This window comes from Boleophthalmus pectinirostris, unplaced genomic scaffold (assembly GCF_026225935.1).
Source record: "Boleophthalmus pectinirostris isolate CB_2022bp ecotype Guang Dong unplaced genomic scaffold, ASM2622593v1 HiC_scaffold_16, whole genome shotgun sequence".
Classification (NCBI taxonomy): domain Eukaryota; kingdom Metazoa; phylum Chordata; class Actinopteri; order Gobiiformes; family Gobiidae; genus Boleophthalmus; species Boleophthalmus pectinirostris.
In genome coordinates, this window is record NW_026571095.1 from 28,356,508 (window position 1) to 28,383,420 (window position 26,913).

General features: G+C 36.9%; 2 protein-coding genes across 5 annotated transcripts in view; one reads left to right on the forward strand and one right to left on the reverse strand.

Moving 5' to 3' along the window:
- Positions 1 to 889: 889 nt before the first annotated feature.
- On the reverse strand, positions 890 to 21,838 carry miga1 (mitoguardin 1). Its single transcript, XM_020941037.2, is given in 17 exon segments — positions 890 to 1,649; positions 3,342 to 3,458; positions 4,193 to 4,246; positions 4,321 to 4,455; positions 5,432 to 5,530; positions 5,622 to 5,708; positions 5,811 to 5,883; positions 6,870 to 6,914; positions 6,916 to 6,971; positions 11,130 to 11,236; positions 11,315 to 11,426; positions 13,838 to 13,977; positions 14,189 to 14,321; positions 14,412 to 14,527; positions 15,993 to 16,170; positions 19,753 to 19,882; positions 21,773 to 21,838. Coding segments are annotated over 16 exon segments (1,767 nt in total). The 5' UTR covers positions 19,852 to 19,882; positions 21,773 to 21,838; the 3' UTR covers positions 890 to 1,433.
- Positions 21,839 to 25,212: 3,374 nt separating this feature from the next.
- The window catches only part of usp33 (ubiquitin specific peptidase 33), a 73,937-nt gene continuing 72,236 nt past the window's right edge, over positions 25,213 to 26,913 (forward strand). For all 4 annotated transcript variants that reach the window (XM_055151827.1, XM_055151829.1, XM_055151828.1 and 1 more), the window contains exon 1: positions 25,213 to 25,370. The gene's annotated coding sequence lies outside the window, so the exon portion shown is untranslated. The remainder of the gene's footprint in view (positions 25,371 to 26,913) is intronic.

The following is a 26,913-nucleotide window of genomic DNA, read 5'->3' on the forward strand; positions in this document are numbered from 1 at the left end:
TGTCCTGGCCTCGGGACCCTGTGGTCTCGGACTGGTCTTGGTCTCGATTAGTGCGGTCTTGACTACAACACTAATATTATGAAGCATTTTAGATAAAAACAACAAATCTCAATGGAGAATAAAAGGTTTCGAACCCTTCGCCTAACACAGTCTTTACATAGTGCCTCTTTAAACTCTTGAATGGAAATGTTATTTTTGTAACCAGATAGAGCACAAATTGGACACGAACTATGAATTATGTTCAAGTTAAAGGATTTAATCATGTAAATAAGAGGAGGGAGTAAATATTAAAGAGGAGGCATGGCACTTATTTATATGGAGTATTAATTACAAAACTTATTTAGATTATCATGTTGCTGTATTAACATGTTTAATAGGTTTACGTTTTGCTTTGCTCCCCATGCTGAGCCACTCCCCCTTCAAAGCTCTATCACAGAGTTCAAATAGGTCGCTAAACATGCATGGCTGAGATCTAAAACCTCTTCAGGCATGTTTTAGATGACGTTATAACACGGAAGCTCCAAAAGTTAATTCTGCATAACACCCCCTCTTTAAAATGTATTGTGTCGGAACAAATCCCAAACCTTCACAGTTGTTTGAGGGATTTAAGCTTTTTCCCTTGTCCTATCCTCTTTTCCTAAGCGGTTTCATTATGTACAGCTCGCTAACCCTGACATATTCTGAATCTTGTTTTAGTTCAGCAGTTCATGTTACAGTCTTCTCTCAAAGCTGATGCTCAAGTTTAAAATGTGCACTATGAATTGCAAATATAATTACAATTAAAGCCATAATTTATCTCCCCAGTAGTTACTTTAGAATAACTACACCTTAATAAAGCATGAACAGTGACTTAATTCATAAACAAATGTTGTATCAAGAATGATTCAGGCTCAATGTATTCAAGTAAAATGTCTTATATAAGCACGTTGTTGTCGTTAACTTTACTTTGATCGCAAGTAGTGGTGTCTTTCACATTTTTAAGATGAAAAAGTGAAAGGATAGCCGTTAATAAGCTAGAATAATTCTTAAAGGCCATTTTCTGATCTATGTTATAATGTTGTTTCTTCATCACAAACAAACCTGGAGTTGTTTCCTGCATATTCAGGCTTCTCTCAAACAAGAAAACTCCCAATCTCTACCAAAATAAAAAGGTAAAACGTAGCAGTTAAATCCAAAACTACGGAGGAACGGAGCATTTTGAGCTTTGGCGATGTAGACAGACTAATAATAAACGATTACGCAAACGTGTAAATTAAACAAAACACAACTCCAGGTCTGTTTTTGATGAAGTAAGTGTGTTCTAACGTGGCTTAAAGCTCACAAGAGTCACTTCTGCATCATGTAGGACCTTTTTAAAGATTTGTTTATTGTGAATGGTCTTTGTTCATGCTTTATTAAGGCTATTAAAAGTCGTTCTTCTACAGCGTGGCCTTTTATTGCACTCTTGCCTCTAACAGAGCGTTGGGGAGCAGTTCTAGTTCATTGTTATTGCAGGTGTCTAGATGAAGCGAGTCTGCGCCCACGTAAGCCAGCAGCAGCTCCGAGCGTCTGTGCAGGAGACGCAGGATGTCCTCCGCCAAAGTGTCCACTGAACTGTAACGCACTTTGTCCAGGTCGAAAATGTCCCTCAGGAAGTGCCGCACCTGGTCCTAGAGATAACAACCAGACAGTTTTAGTAGTAAAGTGGGACTAAACTTCGCCCACAATCACATTTCAAATAAAGTTGATTTAGTGTTGAGTTCCACTTTAAATCAGGGTAGCCGCAGGGTCGTAAAAAGGTCTTAAATTTCATGTTTCTAAATTAAGGTCTTAAAAGGTCTAAAATTATGTTGTCCAACTCTGAGTTTTTTCACAAAGGTCTTAAATTTCATTAGCGTATTTTTTGTACACTCAACCAGGCTGCAATGTTAAACGGAGGGAGGAGAAAAAAGTGAAATCATGTAATGTGAATGAGCATCTAATGGCAATGAGTAAACAATCAGTACAGTGGAGAAAGACATTGGATGGATCATGGGGAAGTGTAGGTTTAATCCACAGTGGCTCTTAGATTCTAGATCAGTGGTGCCAATACGTCGATCACGATCTACCAGTCTATCGCCAAGGTAGTGTGGGTAGATCGCAGTGTTGTAGTACTCGTCCAAAAAAGAGACGCAGAGTGTTTCAGTGCAGCACAGTTTGCTTGTCTTTGTAGTAGGTAGATCATTTTGACGTTGGTTGTTTTATAAGTCGCTCACATGCTGAAAAAGTGTGAGCACCCCTGTTTTAAATATAGTAGTTGTTTGGTGATTATTCAAATTGGATCTGGTGTTTTTCGCCTGCATAATGGGTGCGATGTTGGTCTTAATTTTCATTTAAGTGGTCTTTAAAAGGTCTTAAAAAAGTCTTAAATTTTGAGTAGTCAAACCTGGGGATGCCCTGTAAATGCTTGAAATGTTTGGAAATTACATTCAAACGTTACTGCAGTCAATCTATTTTTAGATTGGAGTACAGTAGGTCTGTCACAATACATAAGGACCTAATCCCCACATAAGACCCTTAAGTAAGACATATAAGACATTAGACCCTTATGTAATAGATAACACAAAGGGTCAACAGATATAAGGTTATCATCAAGTGCTTTTCTTCTACCGTCACAGTGAGCCGCTATGTTCAAGATATTTACCATAATTATGTAACAACAAACTGATCTAAGGCTTTGTTAAAAAAATAAACAATATTTAATTTAGTATGAGTGATACAGTGTTAGTGTGGCTTTAAAAATTACAGCCAAGATGTATTCATTATAATTGTTTTCATTAAAGGTCTTAAATTGTGCCATTTTCTGATCTATTGGTTCACAAAAACATAAAATAGGACCTAGGAAAAAACGTAAAAACACTGCATAGATATAATTTATTCTATATACCTATATTTTTCGGATTATAAGGCGCACAAAACTTGCGGATTTGGTGTAATCTTGCGCACATTTTAGACAATTCCTTTCCGCTTCTCCGTGTTTGAAAGAGCTTAGGAAAGCAAACGGCCCCATCCTGCAGAATTTGCGGGTGGGAGTGGGACAAAATATCGCAGATGTGGGAGGGAGCGGGAATGAAAATTACACTTCTTTGCGGCCGCGGCAATTCTTCACTGAAAATTCCCCCGCAGACCTATACTTCGTAGCTTACCAAAGTCGTACTAAACATTTTGACATATTTTTGAGCGCCGTGTACCATAAAATGGGTTCGAGGTCAGTAAGCACATAAGGCACACCAGATTATAAGGCGCCCCGTTGATTTTTGAGACCATTAAAGGATTTTAAGTGCGCCTTACAGTCTGAAAAATACGGTAATTATTCCACTGACCTTGAAGAAGCAGCAGAAGTCGTGCAGGGAGCTCTTGGGCCCCAGAAAGCCCCAGGCCAAAACTGGACTGATCTGTTCACACACACTGTAGAAGTGAGCGATGAAGCCGTCGTGAACCTGACAGAAACACATTTACAATGCCATAATCATCATTTCACCATGTTCCACAGCACAGACAAATATGCATGCACTCAAACGTGTGCACACATCACATGTATTATTCTTTATTTAGCTCAGAAAGGCCCACTAGAGACTTATAATCTCCTAGCCCCAAAGGGAAGAGCCAATTGTATTTATTGTTTTAGTGGTAGAAGAAAACAGATCCAGAATACACACTTCAATACTTTAGGAAGATGTGAGTCTGGTCATCAATAAATCTCCATTTTCAGATGGGTATGATTGACAGTTGGATTAGCCCGATAAAAGACATGCATGGTCCGCCATATTGGGGGAAAAAATAACTAAGGACTAAAAAATACTGCAGATTTCTGTAGAACCTATGAGTAAAGCATAAACTCTGTGCATCAGAGGTGAGAAAAATTTGGTTTTATTTGTAAATGATGTGACCAGTGAGCTTCTTCTTTTCACATCCGTCACTGAAAAAAATAATCTGACTGCATGATCATGTTTGATTGAGCTCGAGGCTTGATGGGCGGCATGGGGACAAGACTGATACCATTCTGCATTTGTTTGGCAAGGAAACTGCGCCCAGAAGAAACATGCAAACTCCATACAGAAAGGCTGTGAATCTGCTCCATGTGAGCACTAACACCACTCACACACGCCCATGCCTATACAAGCAAGATCTGTTAAGTGTCTTGCCCAAGGACCCAAATTTAACTCGTTCTTACCTTCATATGTTGCCTTTTTTGTTTGAGCACTGACCAACAGCTTGATGCCACCGCCTGTAATTACACAATAAGTTCACATTCATGTCTACTTACTTCTACAAAATATATTAGTTAAATTTTCCCCTCACCGTTTCTTTGAAGGAGCTGTTGAGCCACCTGTTGTTGATCACATTTTGAATGGAGATGGGTGGATTTTCCAGATCCTCAAATGAATCCATGAGAATAAAATCCAGCACAATGTCGTAGAAGTTCAAATGTCTGACCTAAAAAGACAGAATAAGACATAACTGTTCATTTAATAGAGTGAGTTATGAAAAGAAGAGGATTTCACATTTTTAACCCTCAGAAATATACTACAGTAAAAGCATGTTTCATTATCGATGTTTTTATTGTACTAAAAAACCTTGAAAAACATGTATCCTAGCAACAGGCTTGCAGCAGAACTTTTCCTTGCTTACTGTCATAGAAATTTGATTGCTTTGGATTAGGACTGGGTATCATTCACAAGTTGCCGATATGATACATCTCTCGATACAGACAGCATACGATTTGATACGATTCAATTCATTTCAAATCGATTCGATACTGTTCAATAAAAATAAAGGCTAAATCATGGCTGTGATACTAAAAGTCTTTGTTAACCTACTTCTTGTGCAAAGTTCATATGAAACACAAACACTTAATCATCAAAACAGTGAAAAAGTCAAAAGTGTTGCATAAATGAGTTTCCTTCCTCTGAACAAGCAACAAAACTGTAGCTCTGTAACCAAATAATTTCATAAAATATATTTACAAAATACTCTTGCCGATATCGATACAGCAGCCCATGATATCGATACAGTATCATCACATTAAACGATATTTTAATATTTTTGCACACCCTAATGTGGATAAAATGTAGCTATCTCCATTTCGACACCAAAATGTTATGCAATGTTGCTTTAATTTTATAATTTGTAGATTTTTTTAATTAAATAATTAAAGATTCTATCTTACGTAAAATTGACTCTTGTGAGCTTTAAGCCATGTTATAATGTTGTTACCTCTTCAAAAATGTACCTGGAGTTGTGTTTTGTGTTTCATTCACAAGTTCAAGTAACCCTTTCAGAGAAGAACTCAGCCTAAATATGCAGGATTTGTGTGTAACATGTGTGAATGAAACAAAACACAACTCCAGGTACATATATAACAGTAAAATAGATGAGTAAATAGTGTAAAATGAGCTTGTATCCTTCTCACCCCTCGTGTAGCAAGCTCCACCTCCGTGTTCTCCCAGTGATCTGTGTTCTCTAGAAACGAAATTAGTTCCTCAAAAACTTCTTCAAACTGTTTTGGACTCTGGAAAAATAAGAAAATAAGGAAATTGTTATATAATGTATATATATATAATGTATTATTTTAAGAGCAGTGTTGACTTGGAGGCACAGACCTTGTGAGCTTTGACAATGATGGAGGACAGAATTTTCTTTCCAGTTTCAGCCAAAAACATGCGGGTCGTCCTCTCACACAAAATGAGCTGAAGAGGGACAAACAAAATACATTAAATAGGTCAAGCTTTAACTATATGCCCTATAACGACTTGCTCACTGGTTCAAAACACTAAACACACTGTTCATACCTCACAGGCTTGGCGAACACAGTGTAATTTGGCAAGGAAATCCAAGTCTCCGAGGCAATCCAACATCTCTGTCCTGAAATGAGAAAAAATACAAAACAATTCAAGTTATCGCAGAAAAAAGCCGTAATAATTCTTAACTGTGCCAATTATTATGCCCCAAAAAAACCCATTGTTTATTCAGTTAAATACCCAGAGAGACTTGTTATAATCAGAGAGGAACTGGAGTATATCAAAAAAAAAATAAGGCCAGGACAAAAACCAAAAGTAGATCTATAATCGTATATAGTTAGAGGTGTAGATCTATGGAATAGTCTGGATGACAGGTTAAAAGGATCGATATTAATAAAAGGCATTAAAAAAAAAAAGTAAATGTAATTCTATAGACAAATACAAAGCATTAGAGTGATTTAAAGACATATTTCTACTACACAGAGAGACAGTAATATAATGATGTAGATTCTGTAGGCTACAGAAGCGGGTGAATGTCGATGATTTTGAAGGAAACAGTATTTTTTTTTCTTAGGTGTAGGAAGTGAAATAGAGTTTACTCAAAACAACTGCTGTACTGAACCCATTAGTACTGTTATTATTATTATTAACTTGGTGTAGTCAGTGTAGAAGTTGGTGTAAACAGGATCTAAATCAGGACAAACTATAAGGTCGAAATCTAGAGTCACCATACTAAAATTTTCAACTCGATTCAGTGTATTTGCTCAATTTTCTATTACCATGCAATCTTATTTCTGTGTAATCCCTCAGTGGTCCAGGTAGGTTCCATCGTGGTTCATGGGCGTATACTAGTCTGTGTGGTCTTATATTTGCTCTGATGCAGCTCTAAATCTATTCAGGAAAGATTCATTTCTGTCCTGTGAATGTAATTTTTTTTAAGTATCCGTACTAGCTCAAATGAGTAGCTTCAATAATAGTTTTAGACAACCCTAGCTCAATCTAAACCCAAATTTAGATCCTGATACTGTCACTCGTGAGGTAAAAACTACATAAGGATTGACTAGGACCACAGACTGAAAAAAAAAAAAAATCAAAGGTGTTCTGAATTACCTGAGGACTCTACAGGTGATGTTTCCTTCTTCGGCCAACTGCAGCCTCTTCATAAAACGGGTGATGCCCCAAAACGCTCCTCAGCTCTCTGTGTTCGGACAACTGGAACAAAGGAAAGTCAAATTTAGAAATATTTAGGTCGATGTTATTACTTTTTTACTGGGCAACATAATATCCACTCAGTATTTTCAATAATCAGACAAATCAGGTGTTATCGTTTTAATTTAAGCACATTCAGTTTTTAATTTGTCCACACAAAGCTAAACATCTCAGTTTTAAAGTCCAGCTTGTTTTTAGACAATGGAGAATTTATTACCGTATTTTCCGTCATTGAATGGTCTATTTTCAAACTTTTTTTTTTTGTTCGCAGTGACTCAGTTGTTCAGTTGTGTCTAGAAATGGCACATTGCACTCGCTTTTTCGATTTGTTCCTCCGTTCCGTTCCTCGTCGGCGTGGAGTGATGAGTGTGACTGCGGGTGTTTTTCGTTGCGCGGTCGCTGTCTGCTCCGTGCGTGTTTGCGTGCGGCTTTGTAGTTTACTGGAGTCGTGCTGGGACACCCGAGTGGATTCGTGTATAGGGCGCTCTGGATTGTGGGGCGTACAGTCGTTTTTTGATGGGGTTGGAGGCTTAAGAGTGCGTCTAATAGCCCGGAAAATACGGTAATTAATTTTCTGTGTATATGAATGTTATTAAATGCACTACAGCTCAAATACTACACATTTCCCAAAATTACAACAGCTATAATTTGGAGTTTTGGTTCTGAAGACAATTATCCAATCAGAAGGAAAAATGGGTTGCCAGTTTCAACGCAGAAATCCTGTTAGTTTAAACCTAAAATGCCTCTATGATCTGAAACATCTCTGCAGCTCAGTGAGTGAATTCTGAAGGTTCTGAGCTTTCACATAAGACACGGCCTGTTCTTATACTGACAATGCGAAAACACTTGTATGAGTCCTCTACCTGCAGATTAAAAAATACTACAATGACAAGTGAACCTGAGTTGCCAGTGCTTTAAAAGGTAAGGCTACATACAGTTTCTTTAATAACAAACTCTTCATTAAACTAGACTAAACTATTCATTAATTCCCTATTTCAGTATCATAGTAACAGCCTGAGAATAATAAAGTTTACCAGTGTAGGCTTTATTAGTAATAAACTGTCAATATGAAACTGTTTTTATTTTGAAGGGCCGACACCTGATCGTGATACTAGAGATCTTTAGTGGAGTTATTTACAGTGCGGAGGAGATAGGGGCTGAACTATGGACCTACTTTTAAACATATGGGTCAGGAGAGCACTGAGAGGTGTATGTCAAACAGGAATGTAAAGAGAGTTAATAATAGAGACTGCCTCACATGTTTCACTGAGCAATGTTTTCCACTCAGCCGACACTCGACTCAGAGGTGGAATATGTACAATTCGTAACTATTCATGGTTTCAGCTTCCTGTTTATGTGTGGTACCATTTAACGACGGAATATTGCGTTTTGGCTGTACCACTTTTTCTAATGCAGTAAAGAAATATTATATCTACACTGCTGTAAAACTATTTTAAAAGCAGCTCTTGTGGTCAAAGTGAGACCCCTGTGTGCTCTCTCTGCATCTGAAGTATTTTTACGCTTGGTGAACCAGGATGTTATGCAGGTGCACTGTTAACATGCTAGTTATAAGGACTTTGATTTTGATAACTTCTTTCTTATCTTAAAACTCAAAATATACTATTAACACTGAATTAAAAAATAAAGTTATTGTTATTAATGCTCAAAACTTTTGTTAGGATGAGCAAGATTTTGTGTTTCTACTGTAGATGACTGAAATAAATAACTTATAATAAAAATAAATGAGAGTTTCTATTATTTGATTGACATGGGTAAAGCTGAAAAGTGGTTTTGGAGTATTTAAAAGTTCATATTTTTGTCAATTCTGAGTCTATCACTTTAAAATAAAAAGTGACTGAATGATAAAAACCGCCTCTGTTAGAATAAAGCAGCACTGCGCCTCTATAAAGCTGTTTACTTTCTGTATCTAAGAAAAGACCCCAGGCTTAGGCTTTTCCTGTCTGTGCCAAAGTGATAGCACAGTGCATCTGGAGCGACACGTGAGAATCAAACTCAACACGGAATCGGATCAAAACACCAGAATCTCACAATTTGATCTTTTTTTGAGAATAGTTCCATCCCTAGTTGGCTAATATAAGTAAGTTCTCCATTTTGAGAGCTGATAGAGAACAGATCCTATTCCTGCGTTTGTGGGTCAAGTGCATTGGTGGTAATAGGATTAACAGCCCAGGCCCCTCTGAGACTGAGCAGCTAAAGCAACAGAGTTCACACAAACTCCAGGAAGTTCGCAGCTATTTCAGTCACTCCCTGAGACGTACATTAAGGATGAGAAGATCACCCAAGAATTTACATGGTTTGTCACGACAGGATGAGAATTATCTAAGATTCTGTTTTCTCCTGGATTCTATTGTTAATCCATTTACATGAAATAAAGAGTTTGTAACTACATTAAAAAGGTAAAAAAGAAAAGATCTGCATTTGTTTGTAAGAAACACCTGGCTGTAATCAGGGCAGTCTTTTGTAATGTCACCAACTACTGGAAATCGCAGCAGCCACTGGAGCCAGTACATGGTAATTTTTATACAATCTGACCAGACAGCTGCAGATTTACCAAAGAATTACTAGGAATAGTAGCTAATGCTCTTCAAACACCATATGCAGTAGTAGCCTGTTGTGATTTTTATGGGTAGGTGAGCAGAGTTGGGGTGGACTGTTTGATTCATCACAAATTTGTCCTATTCCCACACCTTATTTATCCCTCTGAACTAAACCACGAGTCACATAAGACGGCTCTACACAAAGTCATGCGCCGACTACACAAACTGTACATTCATGAACAGACACTAACAAGGTCAGCGCACTGGTCACGCAGGTGCACTGGTCTGACAGGTGCACTTATAATACAGCCACACTTAAGCCTCATGTGTCACAAACATCCCCTTAAACACAGCCCTGCGTTAGGACAGCATGCTCTCTCTCACTTAGGGATGGGCTTTCGATGAAATTTTATTTATCGATCGGGAGAATTAACGATCGATTTTCGTTTAATCATTAACGTTTTTATATAATAAGTATCATCATTATTATTACTATTACTAATCTGCATAAATAAACTCAATTTTACAACATATAAAATATAAACACCATAGAGCCACATCAGTCTGTTTGACATTATAATATGTTTAATGCAGATTTGCGCAAGTAGAAACGAAACTTAAAACCACATGGTTAATTTGCATAAACTAATCGAAGAGAAAAAAAAATGCTCTTGTGTTCTGATGCGGTTCAGCTTTTGTCAGACTAAAGGACACGACTCAGTTTAATATACGTGTTCTTTCTGTGACAGAGGGATGTTGATGCTGAAGGTGAGTCAGTTCTGTGTGTGTGTCACGATGTTTTCAAAGATCGTACGTGTACAGGTTTAGCGCAGCTCTTTATGTTGTAGTAACCGGGCTACAGCGTTTACATGCACCATGACGAAACTGGGACACTGATGTGCATGTAAACACATTCACTGAGAGGTAAAGTGATCTCCAAGGATGTGCCAGAGCCCAAACGTGGGACTGAGGCCGCAACTCCAGTGTTTCATATCTACGCCCAGAAACCTACATTCGGTTTGTCGATTAGAAATGAACATAATCGACGAAATTCTTAATGATCAATTATCGATTAGTCGACTAAACATGCCCATCCCTACTCTCACTTCTCACAGATGCAAAGCAAAACAACGTCTTTCCTCAAGAAGCGTCCTGTATTTGTCTGAAGCGGAGCAGGTCCAGAACACACACATGGTCCTCCACATGTGTGTAATAGTCCTACACTCACATGTGTACTGGTCCTGTTATTCCACTGACACTGTCGCTCCTTCATAAACACACACAGAACAGACAGGCTCCTCTCCAGCCGCTCTCACTTCACTGCTCTGTCTGAATCGTCTATTTCACACAAAACAGCCCTAAAACTAGCTCAATGTCTGATTAAAAGACTGTCTGTATTTCTAATGAACATCTAATCATCACAAACAATGAGTTGTAGCTAAAAACTTCACAAACACAAGCAGCACAGTAAGAATGCATGTTTTTCATTAGCAATAAAAACACATTTAGCTGAATAAAACATTTCTCTTATTTCTAAAAAGATTCCCTTACTTGGAAATAGACTTTAAAATAAATCTTCAAAATAATAATTCTTTCCTCTTACCTCAGCGGCTGACACAAAAGAGTCTGTCGAGTCTGCGACGCTGATAGTGTCTCGAAGGTACGCGTCCTCCAGATCCTCATTGGACAACATCTCTGCCATTTTCTCTGCTAAATACACAGTCAACGTCTTATTAGAACAAACATCGTACAAAACTGTGTGCAAATTTGATATTAGTGAATGCACACCTTGGCTGCTGGACCCGGACATGCCCAGCACTCCCTCAAACTCCTCTTGTAAATGGTACGCTCTCTGAAGGAGGGATTTCAGTCTGTGGATGAACTCTGCACTGATGACGTCCTGAAACAAAACAGTACACGTGCATAATTAATTAGTTCATAAAGACAATTTAAACGTGTTCGTGTGATCAGATTGTATTATTTTGCATGAGGCTGTTGTTCCTGACAGCAAATATATTCTATACGGACTACAAAGCCGTTTCAAAGCCTCCCAGTAACTTATTGGTACACACTGAACATTTTACACAAAGCAATCAACTTTTTTCTCATATTTTAGCAGCAAAACTTTTCTCAAATTCTCAAATGAAATAATTGGGATTCCCGCTTAACCAGAAGTTCCACTTTAGGTTTGGTTGCATTTAGAGGCAAAAGCGGCAGAGTGGAATCAAGTCAATAAACACGTCTGCATGGAGACAAGCACGTGATGCTTCCAGGGCAAGTTACAGGTCAGGTCTGTGGAGAGGAAACCTTGCTCACAGTAATGCTTTTTTCATATAATTGAATAAATGCGAGATTGATAAGTTTACTGTTATACTGAGGAACATTCCAGGCAAAGCAATACCATCTCCATAGAGAAAAGTTAAACAGTTCACCTTTAAAAATAGAAAAACTTCACTATTATTTGATATAATCCCAAAAGCTTTTCTACATGATATAAACTAAGACTCATTAAATTTTTATTGCGATTTCAACTTGTGTGTCAAACAATCTCCAAACTCATTTAATCGAGTTGAAACGATTTAAAGTTTTTATTTTTTATATAAATAAGTATGAATATTTTATTTTTAAATATATAAATTGTAGCTCAGCTGGATATATAGTTTATTTTGGATACATTTATGTTTTTCTGCCTTATTTCATGTTCAAAGTATATTTTATTAATTTTATGTTTTATACATTGCAAAACTGGTCTAAGGTATATATTTGTAGCCTATATTTATTTTCAATTTGAAAGTGTTGTGTAAATTATTAATAACAAAGTGGGGTTTTTTTTAGAGAAAATTGCTGAATAAATACATTGTATAATAAAAAATAATCGTTTGAATAACTGATTTCAATATTGACCAAAATAATCGTCATAATAATTTTTTTCATGATCGAGCAGCCCTAATGTAAACATATCCTAACACATTAAAAGCCCTTCAGATCCTGTTATCAGAGTAAGATTAGGCATTGATAGGATTCACATGAGCAAAGATTGTTTGCTGTTTCTATTCAGGGGTGAATTCCTGAGCAGACTGTGTGACCTGTGCCCCACTTTTCCTAAGATTTGTCGAGACAACAGCTTGGTCCTCTGCTGCAAACATGGACAAGAGGTTTAATGCCATTTCACCTGCACTAATTCAAATCCTCTGCTACCAAGTCAACAGGGAAGCTAAGCTATAGATAATTCTTTCAGTATAAGATAACTTTACTATCCCTGTGGGGTTTTCTCAACAATCAGTCTAGTGTTGAATATTTTGCCCATATTTGTCAGGTTTGGACACACCTTCTCATTCTATAAAATATATGGAATTATGTAGCAAAGAAACAAATACCGTAATTTCCAGACTATTGAGCGCAACTGAATATAAGCTGCATCAACTAAATTTTAACTAAATTTGAAAATTGTACATATATAGGCCAAAATTGTCTATAAGATGCAGGTGTCCATTTCTTCAAGAACGTTTTCAAGTTCGGGCCATCTGCTTTTATTGCCTCTGAAAGCGACTTCGACTCATTGATGCCGAGCTCACGTGCACCAGCTCTATTTCCGCATCATCTGCATTTCTTTGTGTATTTTCCATGAAGGAGGGTGTGCGTATGAAGTGCAAAATAACTGTTCAAAACATAATCAAACGAGCATTTTCCTCTGCGCATCACCCCAGTATCTCCCTGTGCTCTACTGCGCATGTCTCCTGCAGAAAGAGCCGCTGTCCTGTCTGTATCATGTCAGTGTCTTGGAGGATTTCAGCAGATTTCAGACTCTCCCGGTGGAAGGGCTAGTTGTATCGATCAGGTATGAGTGGATGTCCGGCTACTGAAGTTTGAGATGTTTCTTCTCGTCATTTACGTAGAAGGGTAAGATGTATCCCCCTCACTAATGTTCATTTAGCATCACGACTTATTTTAATCGATGTGTGAGAAAAAATTAACGGCTTATAGTCCGGAAATTACAGTAGTTCAATAACCCATCGTATTATATATTACTCATAGTTTTGATATTTTTAATTCAAAACCTCAAAGTAGCCACACTTTGCTTTGTTGACAGAGATCCTTTCTCTCAATGAGCTCCTGAAATGGTCTTCATTTCAGAGCCGTGTCATGTCAGGGTCAAGAAATGCCAAGAGTGCAAAAGCAGTGATCAAAGCAAAGGGTGACTATTTTTACAATTCTAAAATCTAAAAAATGTTTAAATTTATTGACACATAAATAAAACTGTGTGTCCAAACTATTGACTGTTATTGAAGACACTTAGTGGCTGTGCTGTACCTCCATACTCTGCTCGGCGATGGCGTCTCCAGCTCCAGTTTTAATGGAGCCACAGTTTTCGTCATCGTCGTCACTTTGTTTACTCCTGAAAGTCAAAGCTTCTTCCCACCGCCTCAACGCCTCCTCAAACAGATCCATACCTACAAAACATGCACAAGTACACTTTCAGATGGTGTCACAATATGCCTGTGTAGTGAAATAATACAGAGATTTCACACAAATATATATTTATAAAAAAAAATAATCAAGCTTCACGAGTTAGTTGATCCTCTTTGAATATGCAATAAAATGCAAACTTCCTATAAAAGCAATTCAGCAGCTTGCCGTATCAAAACGAATAAGATAATTTACCCATTAAATAGAGATTTTCTGGCGTTGTTACAGGCAAATTGAGCACACTGCCCACATCTGAGTCCTCCGGTCGGTCCCAACACGTGGAATTATTGGCACAGGTACTGCTACTGGAGGAGGCCATACTTTTAACCTACAAAGGTAAACACAAAATGACAGTACATTATGTCAAATCTGTCTGAATAATACATAAGTGAATGAAATGTAATAGTGAAAGTCTTACTGAAGCCAGGCTCTGCAGGGATCCTGATAGTTTTCTGTAGGTTTCGGTGGTTATGACCAAACCGGTGGAGCTTCCGTTGTGGAGAGGCAGAGCAAGATCCGGTTCATTTGCAGGTTCTGAAAAGACAAAGGGAGAGAGAATAGGTTTAAACAAATAAATGTAATATGAATGTTATGGTAAATGAGGGGTTCTCAAACTTTTCGATGTGAAATACTCTCTGGTTCTCTCTGGTATTTTCATATTTTTTCATGTACCCCTGCTTTTACTCCAGTATTTGGAGAAAAGTCACACTGAATTTGAATCACCAATAAATTTGAATGTAGTAATTAATGGGCATTTTATCAGTATAATATTTGTATTAATTTTTTCCTAAATTCAGAGTTCCCACTCGCTTTCACTGACAAAATTTCAAAACTTTTCCATTACTTTTTCATGACCTAAAGTGAATTTTCCATGACTTTACGGCACCTACATGTGCAGAATTGAGCATACTTTTAGGGATAAATATTTTTACTCACCTTGGTTTGGTATTATAGTTTTTTAACATTCAAAATACTGTCAGTGCATTTATTGTCGTCTCTTTGCACAAAAGTTGCATACTTTCAGAAATCATCATAACAACCTAATGATAACTTAACAGAATGCTGTAGTTGCATGAAAGAGATTCCATGACTTTTCCAGGATTTCCACAACCATGGGAACCCTGTAAATAAATGTAAACTCGAACACAGTACCAAACCGACAATGGCCCTCACTCAAAAGCCTTAAAGGGTGACTTAACCTAAACTCCACCCACAGCCACATTTCAAATAGAGCTGTGTCAGTACCTGAAGTGAGTGGTTCTGTGAAATTATCTGCGTGTCAACGTGTTTCAAGTGTCTGTCCTCAAATGCAAGTGTTCAGCTAGAAGCGTTTGGCATGATTTTGATACCACAGTCTGAGCGCAGCTTGAGGAGGGAGCAGAGATGTGGTCTGGAGGTATAAGGAACAGTCGAACAGGTATCCACACTTCAAACTCCGGCCCTGCAGCCTGGTGTTTGTATCAGAAACACCAGGCTGTAATCAGGGCAGTCATGTGTGACGTCACCAAGTACTTAACATTGTCCACTGGACACACCTACTTTAACAAACTTTTTAATCACAAAGCTGAAAAAAAAAACACTAGGAACAGTAGTAATGCTATTATCAAAACACCAGATACACATTTTAATGGTGAAGTGGATTTAATTTAATCTAAATGCTCCTCTTAAATTAACATGTTAAACTGTATTATGTCATATTTGTCCAATTTTATTAAAATGGTTGAAAAGTAAATAATGAAATGTGGAATCTTGTCATGTTGTGTGGAAACATTCAAAGACGTAGGCTACTGTGACAGATTTGTTTGAAATACGGTATAATATTTTGTTATGAGACAAATGGCTGAGGGGGCGATGGGGACATTGGACAGTGGACACTGGTGCAGCTTTGATCCACTAAAAGCTTTGTTGTGTGTGTGTGTCACTTTGATTATGTAACAGAGCTTTCATTACATGTTGATCATTGACTGATCTAATGGCTAAAGCTAACCAGACCCCTTACCATTGTTCTGCTGTGCTTTGGCGAACACGCCGAAGTTGGCCTGGTCCCACTCCGCTGACGGCGAGGGTCTTCTTTTCCTGTTCTTCCTTCTCTGTAAGCGCCTCGCCAGGTAAAGCAGGGAAACGGCGCCAAAAGCTGTAGCCGCCACCAGACGCTTAGTGCCGGGGCTCAAGCTCACCTGTGCACAGCCAAGTGAGGGAGAGGTCAGACTCTATTTAAAAACAAGGAACCTGAGAGCGCCGTGTTGTAGTGAAACACGGTGATGAGGGACACGTACGCAGCAGAGTGTGAACAGTCTGTGAGCAGTCATCACAGTTCATCTTCCAGTCACTCAAGATGGAAATAATGTTGTAAATGAGACCAAAAACCTCCAGCAATGCCCCAGAGGAACTGTATGTAGCATTGAGTAATAAGAGAGCAACTACAGTCACAACTGAGCCCGTGTTGCCAGAGACTTAACCTGCAGAGAGAGGAACCATCCAAGTTTTTCTAATTCTCAGTGTCTCAGTATATGGACAAGCATCATGTGAAAGCTCAGAACCTCCAGAAGCTGCACTAGCACTCACTCATGACTGTCTGCAGGTGCTGGGGTTTAGGTAGTGACCATTCAGATCACAGAGAGGCTTTTTAGGTTTAAAATAACTGGATTTCAGCATTGGCAATGGAAATGAGAGGTTCATGTGAGGCTCATTCTGCTTTCTGACTGAGTAATGGTCATGAGAAACAAAATTCTAAATAAATTATAACATAAACAGCTTGGCCATCATGTTTTGTAATTAAGAATAAATCACTTGTTATCAGTAAAAGTTTTATGTGATTTCATATATGGGGACAGAGATCAGGTGTTTATAGAATTTAAAATCAAAATCTTACATACAGTTCCCTTAACAGTTTTGGCAGACACAGTGATTGTTTGTTGATTGTTTCCAAAATATAATAATTGCAGAGTGTGGGCAGGGCTTTTAAGCTGATAGCAAACAGGTGAAGATGATGAAGTGACCAGGGACCTCACAGTCACTTCAGTCAAAAGAACATCTTGAGTATTGCAGCACATTTGCATTTATATTTGCAGCTCTACCTTCCAGTAAATTTTAGCATCTGTTTTCCTTTAGAAAGCCTATACTACACAAATTGAACTTACGTGAGCGTTTAGCCATGTCCCAGGGCTGAAATTATTCAAATGATTCTCGTGAAAGTGTGTGGAGTTTAAAAACACAGTGAAGTGCTTCCTATATTATCACGTGACAACACAAGGTGGAACTGAGTGTTTTCAGTTTGAGAAAAGCCCAAATATATGTGTGAAGCATGTGTGAATAAGAAAACACAACTCCATGTATGTTTGTGATGAGGAAACAACATTAAACAGATTTTTAAAATGGCATAATATAGGCCCTTTAAATAATTGATTCGTGCAACTTGAGAAATCTAAAAAACATTCATTGTAATCAATAAGATCTAGATGATATTAAGTCAACTGGACAAAAACGTCTTCAGCCTTAACTTAACATATTTAAAGAAATATTTAAGTACAATACAAATGTGAAAACATTGTAAGATTATTCACTAAAATGCAGAAAGATCACTTCATAGTCATACCATTGTAATTAGCAAATCACAGAACGGATTCATTTATTTTGTGTAATTATAAAACACAAAAAGGTTTACCATATTCTTACTCAAAGTATTTATACCAGAATTCCAAAGCCACATACATATGAAACCAGAGTCTTTGTTTCACAGCCACGAGTCAATAAACTTTTACACTTGAAGACAACTAAAACAACTCAGAGTTTCCTGTGGGACGGGGACAGTTCCTGCTCAGTCTTCACACATGTTAATGTGTGCTCTGGGTCTCTGACTGACACAGATCAAATGCATTTACACAAACATAAGATCACAAGATTTGCTTTACACCATGAATTTCCATCACAATGTCCTCTGCCAAAAACAAGATATCTGGTCCCCATGGGGTCTTGTGTATAAAATGTGCTAACCCTGTAGCTCTACAAACAGCTCTGACATACATGACATTCTTGTATTTGTTTATGAGTAAATCTAAATATATATACAGTAGAACGGTGCACAAGCCTTGGGGGATTGGGCTGCTGTCACGTACACTTTGACAGAATCCATTTCAAATGCCATGTTCCGTTCAGACTATAAATAGAACCATGGTGACGCTGCAGTGGATTAACTCCTCGAAGTAGAGAATATTCCCAAACACACCGGACATTCGGATTACATAAACTCACGCACTGGGAGTAGGAGGAACACATTCAGTAATAGTGTGATCATTGCAGATTATGAATGCTTTATAAGGATTACATTCTGCTGAAGTCTCAGTTATAAATATCGGATCATAATCTGATTTCTAGGATTGTCAGATTATTGCACTCCCCTGTAAACAGTGGCTGTGGTGAAATGCACACCAAAATCAGATTATAATATGATTTCTGGATTTAAACATTATTTAAATGACAGGCAAACTGCAAAATCCAAGGTGAGGAATACAAGGAAATCAGATTATTTGGCTGTTTACATGACATTTTAATAGATTGATAACTCAAAAAATTTGATAATGTTCAGATTTTGAGTTTGCATCTAAACACAGCTATTTATATCTGATGTAGTAATCTGATGTCTTTCTGATAGTTCACACCTGTGCAGACTTTCACAAAGGAAACTGTGCAAAAAAGGGCAACATCATATGCATAGAAGCATTGAAACACATTTACTACAACACATCTGCTGAGCTGTACCTATCTACTAATAAAAACAGTCTAAGCATTTAAAGCAATTAAGGGATTACACCCCTCATTCAGAGAGCTTTGTCAGATACTGTTAAACAATAGATCCTGACCAGTTCACCTGTACAGAATTTCTCTTGCCAAAACAAATATGCCCAGAAAAATTTAGAAAAATGGAACCAAAATGTGGACGTTCTGGATTGAGAAACTGAATTTCCAGTTTAGCGGTGCCATTCTTTTGAACAATTAAAAAGGAATACAGTACACACCACCATGTCTGTCAAGAAAGACTAGTGGTAGTAGTGGTAAATTGTAGTAATACTAGTACTAGAGTCATAGTGAATTATTATGTTAACCAATCCAAATGCAATAATACTATTACAAATTGTTAAGACACATTTAAAATACAATTTTCAATATCTTAGTTACCTTAAATAATATAAATAAATACACACAAACAAGTTTTCATATTAGAAACAGGAAAGGCATGCCCCACCCATTTACAATCCTGAACTCGAGTCCTGTTAGGTGAGTCTGCGAACCACAACCCAACTAGACTGCCTCCATATATAAATCAGTCTGGGTGTTCCACAATTATAATTCATATCAACCAAACTAAAGAGATGATATAAAATAGTTAAATAGAGATGTATACACAGTCATGATAACAAATTCTGAAGATATTGCTACAGCAAATATCATGAGCACTATAATACTGAAACAGCCTTGAAACAGCAAAATAATCTCAGCAAACCCCCTTTTTAAAGTTTTTTTTCTGACTGTGCCAGTTTCTAACTTAACACACTGTGCATAACAGTTACTGAATATTGCATCTTTTTCTTATCACGCAGCAGCCCCATTGTACAGCACAAATGTTAGGGAGTGTGCAATGAAAACGTGACAAACAAGACAATATACTGAGCCTCAAAAGGCATTATTTTATCAAGCATTTATGAAATGATAAACTGATTTAGTACTTATTGTGAAAGCTCTTGTGATTTAGTTTCCCTCACCTGAGTCAGTGAGCCATAGACAGTCAGAGGCAGGTCGACCATTCGCAGAGCGGCTGTTTTCACCGACAGCTGTGACGAGGTCAGTGTCTCTGGCCTCATCGTGTGGAGCTGGAGCTTTTCACCTCAACATCTGGAAGAGAAAATGTTTTATCAGTCTCACACAGATGTAAATGCTGACCCATATTAAGAAATGTATATTATGCATGTTTTTCAATATTCTTTGTCTTTGATTTTCTTCTTCTATGTATTTAGTTGTTGAATCAGATCATTTTAGTTCATTGAAATAATTATTGGCCAAAACAGACTAAAATTAAATAAAGTTGTTTTTTTTTTTGGTTGTATTTTCACGGAAAAGCTGTGTCCTTACTGTGATTGCATCTTCACAAACCTGAGTGACTGATTTGGCCTGGAAGAGGACCTCCTCCTGCTTGTTTCCAAGGAAAATGTTGTTAATTTTGACTGATATGGGATTTTTCATGAATCATGCATATTGTTTAGAGTTCAGAGCAACGGATAGCCGATAAATGGCTGATAAATTCTGCTGATACCGATATGTGGGACAGATTTTGTTTTCTTTGTTTATGAGAGCAGTGTAGTCTTTGTGTTCTGTGCAATTATCTTATTCTAATAAACTGTTCAAATAAAGCTTTGTGTGTACTCTTTGGGCAGCTGAACCGCCAAAACAAAATATTGGCCTGTGTTGGAGATTGAAAGTGATAGCCAATACGCCAAAAAGTGCAAATACCCGCCCCATATATTGGCCAAATATACTTGGCCTGATATCTGAGTCTAATCTCTATTCATTGGGTTATAATTGTCCACAGTGTTGCATAAAAACTATTTATCTGCAGGGAGAATGTTCCAAAGTGTGGTTTTAATTTTCTATTTCCATGCATGACATGCCACATTCAGAAAGTCACATCCTTAAACTTTAATTAAGAAAAATCTATTTCTAAGATGTGAAACCAAAAGGGGATAAAGCATACATTTTACACAATACAACTGAAATGCTGAAAATGTTTGTCAAGTAACAGAACACACCAGCCAGATCATCAAGTCAGTCATAATGAGAGTTTGTTAGATCCCATGTCTGAGGAAAGCTTAAAAGCTTCACAATATAATGTACGAAGATTAATACTTAGACTTTGACAACTTTACTGATCCACAAGGGAAATGATTTGGGCACAGTAGCTCCCACATCACAATATAATATAATATAATATAATATAATAACAAAGAGAAAAGATGTAAATGGTAATAACAAATTCTAAATAAGCAGAAAAAAGATGGCAAGAGATAGGTGTCAAGTAAAGCATAATTATATAAATGTATATGCACAAGTCAAAATAAAGTAAAAAAACGAAGTAATAAAATATAATCATAGGAAGACAGTGCAACAATGATACGATTATTGACAAGAGAACATAAGGTTATTGTAATATACGAAGATTAATACATGTTTAGTGTATTTTGTCACACCTTATTCACCTACAAAGACGATACAACAACTTTTACTGATACTAATCCTCTAGAGCTGGCAATATCTGACCATTCCAGTGAATATCCTGAATAGACACGGTCCCAGCATGACTATTTACATTTGCAAATTAGGTCAATGTAGGGCTTGCATTTTTAGAGCTTAACAGACCGGCTTTGTTGGCTGAATTGCTTTAGTTTTGCTCTTTATATAGGACTGAATTAACTCTTTATTACACAATATAGCACTTATACATAAATAAAAAGCGTGCAATTTATCTCAAAACACATGGACTATCATTTAGCCAAATTTATCTGGAAATTAAGCCGTTTTTGTAGCACTGGGAGGCACCACATGGTTAAATTTGTTTCACAATTGTGCTGAAAGTGGCTAACAGCTAGCACGTGTAATAACAAAACGGATACAACAGCGTTATAAAACAGATGCAAAAATCTACAATCATCTAAACCCATCGTAGTGAACGGGTTTGGGGAGTAGACTGAAATAAAAGAGCTGGCATTGTGGTTTAAAAGCAGTATTTACCGTTTTGTGGGAGTTCCCAGTCAGTTTTGACCTCCGCCGCTCAAGTGAAGGACCAGAGAAGCACGCACGGCACGCACAGAGCTCGGCCTTCAAAATAAAACACGCACAGAGACGCGCTTCAAAATAAAAGCCCTCACCAAGCACTTTCGCTACACCTTCGCGGAGCTGCTACGTCCTCTGCTGGCAGCTTGGTGACAATGCGTGAAACGTGACTATAATTTGTTGACAGTCTGTTCTGAGCCCCTGTTACAGTAGATTTGTACAAAACTAGTGATTTATCCCAGTTTTATACAAGAAATGTCCCAGGAGTGCCTATTTTTGACCAATCTGATCTAAACCAGGACTACATCAGGTCTAAACCAGGACTAAAACAGGACGATCACAACTTTTGACTAATCTGATCCCTGCCAACAGTAAAGAGAAGCATAAATTTGTTATTTTGTTTGTCATTTGTTTTGCCAAAATACAGAACTTCATGTTTGCGAATGATCATAAACTGACACATAACATGCAAAATGTTAAACACTATTTTCACAATTTTATTTATACCAACCATCCCAACCCAGGTGTGTCCCAGTTTAGAATTCTGAAAATCAGTTCACTCTAGATTTGCTATATTTAAGGGGAAAAACCCCCCAAAACAAATCATATTTCCATATAGTAAAAGTAAAACTGTATAAAGCTGTACATTATATAATATTTGTAAATTTGATATAATTATGCCTTGCTTGACACCTGTCTCTTGCTATCTTTTTTGCTGCTTATTTAGAATTTACTATTACCATTTATATTTTTTACTCATTGTTATTATTATCATTGTTATATTGTGATGTGTGAGCTGCTGTGTCCAAATAATTTCCCTTGTGGATCAACAAAGTTTGTCTAAGTCTAAATTTAAAAGTAAACATGATTTCGAAAAGCCTGTCAAGGTATGAAATGACATTGCCTGAAATATGTTTTGTTTTATTATTTTATCAGGAATAAATGCCCATACATAATTATCAATAAAAATATCAGTATAAAGGGTCCATGTATAAAGTATAAGGTCCATACAGCTTTATATTATTTGTAAACTATTTGATACTGTTATGGCAAAAATTATATATCTCTTGAAGATAAATAATGAATCCATTTGCGAAGCCCGATGAGTTTTTGGAATATAGACCAAGGTTTATTCTTGTTACAGCAGATATGGACAGGGCCTAGGCCTGTTTCGGCCAAAGCCCAACAGCCACCCCTGTCTCCTCCCGTCTCTTCCCATCTCCCTCCCCAGAGCATTTGAGCTCTGAGTATTTATACAGAAATACAAGTTACATACATATCAATGCAGAGTGACTTTGGTTTCAGAGGCTGGTGCTAAATTAACATACAGTGATAACAAAAGGCTTCCTGAAGGCGGAGACAGTTGTGCCTGATGAACCTTTACACATGTTAATGACTGGTCTGGGTTTCAGGTAGAAATCACATTAATTTACACAAGACAGATTGAGAGAAATCTTTCCACAATCTAAATTTCTATCACAATACATATTATTGGCAAGTTATGCAGGATCCTCAAATGAGACGTTAGAAAATGATAATATATATGATAAAAATGTGTGGTTGCCAGATGAATATAAGCATAAAAACCCAAAATGTATACAAATAAATGTATTTTGTACTGTTTTATTCAGTACTAAAATATGCAGTTCATATGGAAATTATCATATTTTATACCCCTAAAGAGTTTATGATAACCATCCATCACATTCTCTTGAATAATGTATTATGCTTTTTTTTTTTTTTTTTTTTTTTTTTTACAAAATGAAATATAAACCTCAACCTAGATGTCAGAATAAGTCTATTGCTTGCATTATACATTGGTAATTGTACATTTGGACACTAGATGGCGTTTGGGATGGGTTTACTTACTTCATCTCTGGCTTCTTCCTGTCATCACCAAAAGAGAAAACTCCCAATTTGACCAGTGACTGTGATCATTCTAAACAAAAGGTCTTTCCATATTATTTACTAAGTAACTATAAAATAAATTGCATTTGTACAAAATAAATAAATAAATTTAAAAAAATTAATAAAATTAAAATTAAAATTAAAAAAATCAAATAAAAAATGTTGGCTATGAGTAGAATATAAAAGATAGGTTTAAATTTTGATAATGTCACCATAGACTGTATAAAAGATAAGCTGATGTATACGGTCTCTGAATGTCACATTAGTTGAAGAAACTTTTTATGTCAGTTTAGTGCATAATAAAGAGTGACAGGGTGCTGCAAATAAACTAAGAGTGATTAAGCTATTTACAAGAAATAATATTTTAACAAAAGCAAAAATGTAAGATTAAAGCCAAAACACAAATATAAACTAGATATGACTGAATAATTTTGTTAAAAGACACTTGTATAATAGCAAATATTATTATTTTTTTCATTAATAAAGCATTAAAAGAGATTAACAGTGTCATGACATTAAACATACAAGAAATGAATGAAAAAGGGGCAGAAAGAAGAGTCATCTGCGCACTCTTCCCTTTAGATAGGTTTGAATTTTGATAATATCACCATAGACTGTGTAAAAGATAAACTGATATACACAGGTCTATGAATGTCACATTGGTTGAAGAAACTTTTTTTGTCGGTTTAGTGCATAATATTGAGTGATAGCGTGCTGCAAAACAACCAAAAAAAAAACAAAAAACAGGAGTGATTAAGTTATTTGCAAGAAATAATATTTTAACAAAAGCAAAAATGTAAGCTTAAAGCCAAAACACAAATATAGACTAGATATGACTGAATAATTTTTTTAAAAGACACTTGTATGATGGCAAATGTCTCTTTTTTCATTCATAATGTATAAAAAGAGATTAACAGTGTGGGCTGCTGTATCGATATATCACCAAAAGTATTTTTAGGTGTGTTTTACTAAATTATTTTGTTACAGAGCTACAGTTTTGTTGCTTGTGGAGTGAAAGGAAACTCATTTATTCAACACATTTGATATTTTTACTGTTTTGATGATTAAAATGTTTGTGTTTCATATGAACTTTGCACAAAAAGTGGTTTAACAAAGACTTTTAGTGTCACAGCCATGATTTAGCCTTTATTTTTTATTGAACCATATCGAATCGATTTGAAATATATCACATCGAATCGAAAGTGCACTGTATCGAGATATGTATCGTATCGTGGCCTGTGTATCGAGGTGTGTATCGTATCGGCAACTTCTTAATGATACCCAGCCCTAGTCATGACATTAAACATACAAGAAATGAATGAAAAGGTGCAGACAACACATTAACACTGATAGTTAAATGTCTTAATAAATTATCTTGTTATAATTTATTTTTCATTTGCCGGGAGTGAAATGATGAAGTTTGTGGTCTTATTTTCAGAAATGCCAAGTAAAGTGAGATGAATGTGACCGGAAAGAGGCGTGTCCTTGTGTAACTGTGGGAAACACGCAGAGCGCAGCGGCAGGAGGCGCACGGACTTTAAACTCAAGACATTTCCACTAAAAACATGTCTCCTGCGATGCTCTGAACCCGCGGACGTGGGATCGCACCGTGTCTTCTTGAACAGGACTGCATCTGCTTACTATAAAGGTAAAACTGAGCGTGTCGTTGTTGTCATTCCGGAGATATCTGGTGCCAATACCTCCTGTGGTGGTGTTAATGCAGGGATGCTACGAATGCTAAAGGCTAGTTAGCATTCCACTGATGAGCATCGGTATAAATTATTCATTATTTGGCTTTTTTGCAACACGTAACGCTGCCATATACACGGAAAAGCTGCGTTATAACATACATTGCGGGTTGCGCTTGGATCCACAATGAAACTTTGTTATAAATGTTAATTATTTGCTGCGGGGCTAGTGCTAAAACGATCGGCGCAGGAGCTAACTGTGCATGACGCTGTCAACGCCTAGCCTGCTTTTGACAGCTCACCCTGACTAAGAGATCAAGCACATCCCCATGCTCAACTGTGCTACCCACGCTTTTTATTGCACACTCACCATTGTAAAACACAATAAGAAACAAATGCACGTGATTAAAATGTCAATAGTGCAATTATTACTTTCGATTTGCAGTGCCATTAACGCGGCTACTAGCACGCAACACGTCATGATGTTGCAGACTGGATTTCAACGCTACAACATGCACAATGAATGCGTGATGCGTCTAATTGTTCACGCTATTTTGACGTTAATTGTAAGTGCACGCCGAGGTTATAAACACAAGTCGCTGTGTGGTTCACGTGCGGCGGGTTGGCCTTTCCTCGACCCCACCCTGAATCCTCAATCCCAGAATCAACACCTCTTTGTGTGCACACACGATGCCTCTCGGATCCAGTCTTGCACATCCCCGGGAGCGCTGTTTTCTCATCGTGGAGCAGTTTCTCTGGTTAATGGCTTTGGATTCCGGCTCATTGCTTAACCACGCTTGTCTTTCGTCAGATTCTATGGAACATTATCAGGAGGATGCAGATGGATTGCAGAGTCAGTGCTATTAATGCATTTGTTAGCACATTAGAATACACAAACTAGACTTAGACTTAGACTTAAACTTTACTGATCCACAAGGGAAATGATTTGGACACAGTAGCTCACACATCACAATATACTATCATATAAAATAATAACAAAGTAGTAAAAAAGAGTAAAAAATATAAATGGTACTAATTAGGGGTGTGCAAAAATGCTGAAATATCGACATCGTATCGTTTAATGTGATGATACAGTATCTATATATCACCAAAAGTATTATTTGGTATATTTTACTAAATTATTTTGTTACAGCGCTACAGTTTTTTTGCTTTTTTAGAGAAATAAAACTCATTTATGCAACACATTTGACATTTTTACTGTTTTGATGATTAAAATGGGCGTTTTTTCATATTAACTTTGCACAAGAAGTGGTTTAACAAAAACTTTTAGTATCACAGCCATGATTTAGCCTTTATTTTTTATTGAACTGTATCGAATTGTTTTGAAATATATCGTATCGAATCGAAAGTGCACTGTATTGAGATATAAATCGTATAGTGGCCAATGTATCGAATCGGCAACTTCTTAAAGATACCCGGTCCTAGTAATAACAGATTCTAAATAAGTCGTAAAAAAGATAACAAGAGACAGGTGTCAAATAC